Source organism: Kryptolebias marmoratus, linkage group LG7, assembly GCF_001649575.2.
Source record: "Kryptolebias marmoratus isolate JLee-2015 linkage group LG7, ASM164957v2, whole genome shotgun sequence".
NCBI lineage: Eukaryota > Metazoa > Chordata > Actinopteri > Cyprinodontiformes > Rivulidae > Kryptolebias > Kryptolebias marmoratus.
In genome coordinates this window covers 1,155,095-1,163,907 of record NC_051436.1, presented here as the reverse complement: position 1 = coordinate 1,163,907, position 8,813 = coordinate 1,155,095, and the positions used below count along the sequence as shown (strand labels likewise).

Sequence of the window (8,813 nt, the reverse complement as noted above, 5' to 3'; positions counted from 1 at the left end):
GATCGACCGGTAAATCGAGAGCTTCGCTTTTTGGCTCAGCTCTCTCTTCACCACAACAGATCGGTACAGCGCCTGCTTCACTGCAGACGCTGCACCAATCCGCCTGTCGATCTCCCGCTCCATTTTTCCCTCATTCGTGAACAAGACCCCAAGATACTTAAACTCCTCCACTTGGGGCAGGACATCTTCCCCGACCCTTCTCCTGTCAGGGAGGATATATTTTATTACTTAATATTTCTTTCTTATCTGCTCGTGCTTATAAATGCTGTAAATTGTCGTTGTATTTGGGAACGTCCTTTACAAAAGCAACGGTCGCTGAACACAGGTGCAGGAGGAAACCTTCACTTCCTGTGTCTCATAGGTTGGGTCAGGCAGCAGATATGAACTCATCTGCTTCAAATGAGTCATAGAGTTCCTCTGTTTGGACGTTCGGTCTAACGTTTCACATTAGTGGAAATAATTGGAAAATGTGCATCAGAAAGAAGGACATTTCCTGTGCTATCTGTGGTGTGGATCAGTCCAGACGTGTCCAGGATTACCTGCGCCGTCCTGAATGTTGTTCGACCGGCCTGGAAGGAGACGTGTCTGTCCTGACTCGTACTGACTCAGGTTTCTGTTTGGTTAGGGCGTTCACTCTTACAAACATGGATTTATACAACTGCAATTCCAATGAACTCATTTTGAATTTGATGCCTGCAACACGTCCCAGAACGCAGGGACAGGGACATGTCTCCCACTGTGGTCCATCACCTTTCCTCCGAACACTCAGTAAGCCTCTGGGAGCTGAGGACACTAACCATCGAAGCTGTTGAAGCTTCTTGCTTGATGCAGGCATCAAACTCAAAATGAGTAAGTATTTGCAAAAAACAATAGTTTATCCATTTGAACATTAAATATCTCGTCTTTGTTGTGAATTCAGTTGAATATAGGTTAAAAAGGATTTGCAAATCATCTTATTCTGTTTTTGTTTATGTTTTACACAACGTCCCATCTTCATTGGATTTGGGCTTGTATTTCCTTTTTTTGACTCGATAGCTTTGCTTTAATTTTTATCAGACAATTGTAAAATGTGACCCTGCTGGCAAAATGAATCTTTATGAGGAGAATCTGACTCTACAGCAGTCAACAGAGAAAAATGATCAAAGTCAAAGAAAATGATTATTTAGGATACATAGGAAGATTATTTGCTGTTTTAATTATGGTCACAGCAAAATAAAATGCAGTAAAAATGAATCTTTTCACCTTTTATTTTTTGCACCGTCTCATTCTGACTCATTTTGCAGCTCGGGTCACAAATCTTACTTTTATAATCTGTTCAAGTGGAAAACCTGGTTTGTTTTGGAATATCAATAAAACTTTCTCTCTTCTAATTTTTGTCTTTTGTTTCCTGCAAAGTCAAGTAAAATTCAAACTGCATCAGCTGCGGGTCGGACCGTCTCTCGGCCACTCCGCACCTTCGTGGGTCGATACGTACCCGAGAACGGGCCTGTTGGGAAGAAACAGCTGAGAAAAGAAAAGGATCAAGGTGCTGATAGTGACCTCAGAATAATTAGTTTTATACTTTTCAATGTTTTATATAAATAAACTGAAGACAAACGGCAGCAGGAAGCTGTCGAGCTGCTCTGTTGGAACAAATGTTGAATTTATTTTAAAAGGTTTCAGCACATAATTCTGTTTCCTTTCTGTTAAATAAGTTTGGGAATCAAAACTAGAATCATTGCTTTAAAGCTGAGTCGTTCTGCTGTCCTGTAAAGAAAACTTACAGGTTGTATAAATACAACTTTAACACATAAAACCACATAAAAAAAAAATCTGTTTTATCATAGTTTTTATTTCGTCATCATTTCTTCTGAACTGAAACAAAGTAAGAAAATCAGGTTTATTTTTTAATCTTACAGAAGAATTAAAAGTTTAGAAGTAAATATAAAAACCTTAGATTATTTAATACATGCTTCTGTAAAATAATAAAAAGAATCAAGCTGGTCTGATGAAACCATAAATGCCTATCACCCGCCACCTTTCCTGCAGGAAATAAATCATATCATATCGTTCATCAACGTTGAAAATAGGACTTCAAACTGATAATGATGTGACTGCCCTTCAGTTATAACTTATAAATATTTGTGGATTTATCTGATTATTTGTAAGTGATGCCTTCAGAGGATCATGTTTGTTTCAGGGAAGTAGAGAAATTAAATCTTCTGAGAGCTGGATGACTTCACTGACATTAAAACTGGGTTCAAACTAAAATAAGCAGAACATGTAATGAGAATAACACGTTGAAGCTAAAATAAACTAAAACTCAAATGAGTAAAACTTGAACTAAAACCTAAATCAGTAGCTGAAAATGGGAAGTGGCAGAACAGTTACCAGAAACACAAATGGAGCCAGGACTAAAGCAGACTTGAAAGAAGATGTATTTCCATGAGGAATTATAGTTTAAATAAAGCTAAATACTTTGAGAAGTACTGCAGCTGCAGAAACCTGAAGTCGCAGCAGCTGGATGTGTTCAGATATAGAAGGTTAAAGTAGCTGGAAGTCGTTAGACGGCTGCAGACCTACAGAAGAGACTCTAAACAGGAAAACTGTAGGATAATTGATCTTTTCTACCAGAGAAGACAAACAGAATAAAAAGCAGATCTAAAGTCATGGAACCGGGCCCAACTCAGGTGAGTCGTTCCTCCAGACTCTGTTTCTGGTTCTCCTTCCTCTGCAGGTCATTTTACCAAACCATGACTCGTTACTGCTTCTCCTGCCTTCATGTCTTCATCCTTACTGTCTTAAATCTGTTCCTGACTCGTTCCCGTTCCTCCTCCTCCTCCTCGCTCCTCCGCGGTCACCTTCAGCTGTCGTCCCGCCTCAGCGCGGTGCGAAGGCTCCTCCAGAACTCGGGCCTCCTCTCCTCCTCCTGAGGCCACTCCAGGTAGGTGGTGGAGCTCATGAGTTTGCGCAGTTTGCAGAAGCGCCTCGGGATGTTGTCCATGGAGAGCGGCCTCAGCAGGATCAAGATGGCTGCTTCTCCGCCGGCGTCGAAGAGCCAGAAGTGGGAGAAGTCCAGTTCGTAGCGGCACCAGTCAGACTGGACGAAGTTCTCGGAGAGGATGAAGACGGTCCGCCGGCTGCGCTCGATGGCGCTCATGATGTTGTCCATGATCCATTGTCCAGGAAGGAAGTCCCGCTTGTGGAGGCACAAGGTCAGAGGTCGGGAGGACGAGGGACTCTCAGAGGCATCTCCACTGGAAGAACGTAAATAAAACACCAGATTCCTGATTCAGGGTTTAAATTTCACTGAATTAAGTTTTATACTCATAATCTGTGAGCAGAGAAAACAGGAAATTATTTTTGATTGTAACAACAGATTTTCCATCATCAAACATCTAAAATCTTCTTGAAACCGTTAACTCAATAATGTTCAAAGAATTACCCAAAGATGTTTACCTTGGCTCTTCCAGCTCAGGTACCAGGAAGCTTTCCACCCAGCTGGCATCTTGTTCACTGTAGGAAACAAAGGCGTCGAAAGAGAGCAACGGGTCCGACTCCTCGCTACGTTTGCTTCGTTTCCGGGAACTTCTCTTGGCCTTGAGCCACGCCCAGATCATCTTCAGGTACCAGAAGACGTGCAGGCGCCAAAGTACAACAGACACCAGCATCCCCACAAACAGAGCAACTCCACAGCTGACAGAGACAAACAAAACCTGGTGGCACACGACGACGGACAGGTGGACTTGGCTCACTGCTTCCCCCTGGAGGTAGAAAGGGGAGTCGCAGACGTAGCTGTCCTCTCTGTCAGTTAGCTTCACTTCACGTCCTTCGAACTGTGACTGGAGGAAGTTGACAAAGTCACAAGAGCAGATGAACTTGTTCTCGCCAGCCTGGAGGTTCTCGAGCTGTCTGAATGACTGCAGGTCCGAATGGCCGAACTGGTTCAGGGTGTTTGACTGTACAGAAGCATCAGATGTTGTGGTTGGTAACAGAGCAGACTGGAAACAGAAATCTGTGACTGCTTCTCACCTGTATTGTCAGTGTTTGTAGACTGGGGAAGAGCTGCCCCGCTGGTAACCTCAGGAACTTGTTTCCAGAGAGGTGCAGCTCTATTAAGATTGGCAGATCCAGGCTGAAACTTTTAAGATCGTTAAAGCTCAGATCCAACACCTGCAAGAAAATAAAGTATCCAATTAATATCCTGTTGTCAAAGTGATGGTGTCAGATGGTCTGATGGGTCCAACCTCCAGGGATCTTGGTAGACAGTGAGTGATGGTGGCAATCTTTGCCCTGGAGATGTTGAGGTGCCTCAGGGTCGCTGGCCAGGAGCAGTTGGAGGGCATGGAGCTGTAGCCGGTTCTGCTGATGTCCAGGTGGGTCAGTTTGGTGAGTTTTGACACCAGTTTGCTCATTTTTGACAAAGACTAGACAAAAAGGACGACCGTTAAGTTTTGGGGGCTTGTGAATCACACGGATTTGACTTTAAATTTCGTGCCGACACCTTCAGAGGGTTCCCACTGATGTTTAAAACTCTGAGTCCCTTCAACGTTTCGTCTTCTTCACAGAGCGTTTCTGCCAAAGTCAGGTCGGTCAGCAGATTGTCAGAAAAGTCCAAGAACTGCAGGTTCACCAGAAGATGGGAAGTTTTACAGGGCATCACGTACACCTAAAGGTGAAGGTCACAGCTTGTTAGGGTTTCACAAGAGCAGAAACTACAAAGAAAAGTCAAAACACAAAGTCAAGGCCAAGACACAACTATGACAGCTTCAACAGCTCAAACCGCTGTTCGATTAACTATCGCAACACAGAAGGTTCAGAAACCCCCTCCTGAGTAGAGATTTCCAACAAAGGATGGGTACTTGAGTTGTATCAGAACTTTTGATGCCTTTAATGTGTTCCTGTCCTTTGATACATTTTCTGTGTCAGAGAAGTGAATTATGTAGAGGTTACATCAACACATTGTCTTTTTTACCATGGCGTTTATGATGGACACCTTCCTTGGGTAATGCAGCAGAAAGTTCAGCTGTAGAAACGAAGTGAACCTAAAGACATCCAGCACCACAATGTTTCGTAGAAAAAACTCGTCAATGCTTTTATGATCGGTCCAGCTGGCCTTTTCCCACCTGCCACAAACAAACAGTTGTTCACAGTTAGTCAGTCATAAAACGGCAACACAAACTTTACTCGATTATGTTACAAAACAATCATTGTCTTGGCTAAAATCCTTCTGTCAACGTTAATGTAGCTGTGCGCTACCGAAACTTTTCTTCCACCAGAGCACAGGGCCAACGTAGTCCATAGCGCAAGTTGTGTAAACAACGGAAGCGCTATGGACAACGTTGGCCCTGTGTTGTTGCTGTTTTTTAAACTTATGGGGATTCTCCTGAGACTTCAGGAAGAGAGGCGCAGTGGAAGAAATGCTCTGGATGCTGCGATTGTTGCGCGGAGTAGGACAGCTGTTATCCGCCGGAGATTTCAGGCTTTACAGGCCTTCAGCTGGGGGACAGACGGCATAAATGTTCCAGGGTAAGCTAACGCTGTTGTTTATATTCCTACCTTCGCTCTTTATGCTTGTATCTGGTCACGCCCACGACCAATGAGTGAACAGGAGCTAAGCATGCGCCGCCCACGAACCAGGGCCGACCCGGCTGGCCTGACTCCGAAGCAGGGACCAAAAAAAACAGGAACTGGTCTCGAAAAAATGCAGATGGAAACGCACGCAAAGCAAGCCGAGGAGAGTGGAGCCGGGACCTTTAGAGCCGGTGGAAAAGGGGCAATAGAGGCCTTCTTCAGTGTGTGAGCAGCGAAGCAGCTGTTGAACTAACCTAACTTTATGTTAGTAGCTGTTCAAAGCTGATGGATGATGTACAGCTGATGTTACGGTATCCTACCTGCCCTCACCCGTCAGTGTCACGTCATCAAAGTATAAATGGGATAGAGGAACTCCATCCATCACCACCAGGAAGTCGATAACCGACTCATCAGACACAGAAAAGTTATGGAAAGAAAGTGACCTGAAGGGTGACAACAAAGAAACGTTGGTTTTCCTGATAATTAAAAAACTTCTTCCCTGCAGCACAAGCTAAAACTGAGTCTGCAATGACTGAACCTGATCCTCTTCTTGGCTAAGGCTCTGAAGGCTTGAACAGACTGATTTTCGATCAGATGGAGGTCTTCCAGGACGATCGGAGTCTCCGGGTACGCTATATCACTGAGCACAGCTGACGCCAAGGACTCGTTTCTCAAAATTGGAGTGTGGAGGCTTAAAGTGACCCGACCCAGCGGCCAAAGGTCCCCTAAGGTACCAGAGTCATATCTGCAGAGATAAAGACAAAGATGAGACAGATTTTACCAAAAGGTCCAGGGTTTCGGTTTTGTACTTCACATCAGTTTCTCATTGAAGCTAAATGTGGTAAAACCTCTCCAGGTTGTTGGCGTGCACAGTAAGCTCCTCCATCTGGGTGACTCCACTCAGATCTCCTCTCCTCAGCTCCTTTAGAGCCGGACCTCCAAACATCAGCCTCCTCAGGTGGATGAGTCCTTTAAATAACGGAGGAGAATCCAGGTGGCTGGAGGACAGCAGAGGAGACAAGAAGCCTGGGCATGAATATGGATGTTCCTGTCTTTACTCAGGTGACCTGACCTCCTCACCTGTATGGGTTGTTGAGCAGGTTGAGCCTCTGCAGAGCCTGCAGCCTGCTGAACCAGGTGTGGTTGAGAGTCGTCAGCTGGTTGTCAGAGAGATCCAGCTCCTCCAGGCTCCTCAGAGAGTCGAACGCTGATGGATGGATCGTAGCTAACCTGTTACCTGGAGCACAAAGATGTCTACATTTAAACATTTGATTGGTTTCCTGAGTGTGATGTCATACATCCTCTCAGTATTACAGTGCAGATCCAGGAGCCTCAGCTGTGAGTGGTCCGTCAGGTCATCGCTGGTCACCACGGTGATGTTGTTGAAGGAGAGGTTGAGACTCAGAGCTCTGTCTGTCACCACAGGAACACGGGTGAATCCACCATGGGAGCAGTTACAGGTGAAATGCAGGTTGCAGCGACTGCAGGACAACCTGCCTCTGTCTGTGTTTGACCTCTGACCCCAACACACCGAGAGAAAAAGGAGGAAGAGCGTAAAGAAGCAGGGGGTTGGACGTGTCATACTGGAAAGTCAAAGTGGGACAGGAACAGAGGAGGTTTGTTGACCTGCAGGAGACAAAGAAGGGAAAGTCACACAGGAAGTAGGATTTCATCAAACAGGAAGTCTACGTTTGATGTGATTCCTACAACTTCTAGTAACAAAAAAAGAGTGAAGAGCACTGATATCTGTAGACCTTCCAAGTTTTTATTTGGACTTTATGTTGTTTTCTTTGTTTTAATCATCTAACTGATGAGTCATTCAGACATTAAAACTGCTGCTGGACTGACTCAAAGTAAAACAACCATTTTAAACTGAATCTTCAGCAGCAGCCCGTCACAAAGTCACGATTTGTTCCTTTTTCTTTCACTGAATCTATGAAAAATAGCAAAGACAGAGCAGCTTGACAGAAAATAGGATTGTCGCTCCAACAAGAAGTAATTAGCTGCAGATCTAAGTCCTGACATGTAGGCACTGATCAGCTGATGGAGATGGGTTTTAGGCCTGATAAAACTAGTTTTGCCCTCCGCATGTCCAGTTCCTCTATTTGTTTTCCTAAGAACACAGAAACATTTGTTTTCAGCAACATCACTCTTACAAACGGAATCTTCACTTCCTGTTTATGTCCATGTTAGCGTTAGCATCAAAGCCTAGCCAGCTGCTGCAGGAAGCTAAAACCTGACCAATAATCCCACGAGCCTCGGCTTCAAAGCAGGACCAAACGTCAGCTGCTAAACGTGCCTCGATTAGACGCTCCGGTTCGGTTTGGGTCGGTTGGAGGAGCTGCAGAAGTCCTGGCACCCTTCATCAGAGGTCAGAGGTCATCATAGAAACCTTCCATGACGGATCTGCCTGAACAGCTTGTTTTTATTCTATTAACACCCAACATGTCTGAGAGTTACAACAAATAAAATAAGTTTAATTTGCTGAAAGACTTTTTATTGTGACTGCTTTAACAAAACACTGAAGGATTCACCCCTAAAACTTTATTTCATGTCTAATTTTTTACATTTAGTAGAAGAATTGCAGCAAAGACAACTTCTGTCCCTCATTTGATCAAACTTAAAAACTAAACAGAGTTAAAAATAAAGATGTTTTTTTTTATTTTACTTCATAAAACTGAAAATCCACAGCAGCAGAACTGTTTTTGTTGCACAACTTAGAGAAAAATGAAACATTTTTACTAATGCCTAACTAAAAGTTGTCTTTGAGAAACTTTAAACAAACTTTTTACTTTGGAGAACAAATGTTTAGCTTTCAAAAAGCATCTGACACAAACAGTAAAACAGAAACTTCAGATTCCTGAATTATAAATCAGTTCAGCTTCTTTAGCAGAGTTTTGTTTCAAGTCTTTACCTCTGAAAGGTTTCTTTACGTTTAAGACAGAGTCCATCCTTCATTATTCTTTCTTAATCTTATTTATTTAAAGCTTTCTGTCAGTTGCTGATTTCTGGCTCGGGCTGGAACCCACCGCTGCACAGATTTAACCCTTTTTCCTCCGTTATTCTCCAGATCTGCGCGGCCTTACCTGCTCTCCTCCTGAGCCGAGTCCTGATGAGAGACCCAACAGAAGCAAATCAAACCAAGCCAGGCGTCATAAACAGGGATTTATGGCTTCAAAAACAGGAAGTTAAAACTCAAGGGCGACATCTGGAACCACAACTGAAAAGAGGTAGTGAGCATTAAACCACCTCCCGGGGGG

The 8,813-nt window shown here is 44.0% G+C and overlaps 1 protein-coding gene across 1 annotated transcript; it reads right to left on the bottom strand.

The window, feature by feature from the left end:
* Positions 1 to 1,811: 1,811 nt before the first annotated feature.
* On the bottom strand, positions 1,812 to 8,759 carry tlr2 (toll-like receptor 2). Its single transcript, XM_017436980.3, has 12 exons — positions 8,640 to 8,759; positions 6,868 to 7,179; positions 6,634 to 6,790; positions 6,402 to 6,551; positions 6,092 to 6,298; positions 5,874 to 5,996; positions 4,955 to 5,105; positions 4,484 to 4,648; positions 4,227 to 4,406; positions 4,012 to 4,152; positions 3,439 to 3,938; positions 1,812 to 3,236 (listed from the first exon to the last, which is right to left on the bottom strand). The coding sequence occupies exons 2-12, from the start codon at positions 7,133 to 7,135 to the stop codon at positions 2,843 to 2,845; spliced, it is 2,436 nt and encodes an 811-aa protein (XP_017292469.1). The 5' UTR covers positions 7,136 to 7,179; positions 8,640 to 8,759; the 3' UTR covers positions 1,812 to 2,842.
* Between the last annotated feature and the right edge of the window lie 54 nt (positions 8,760 to 8,813).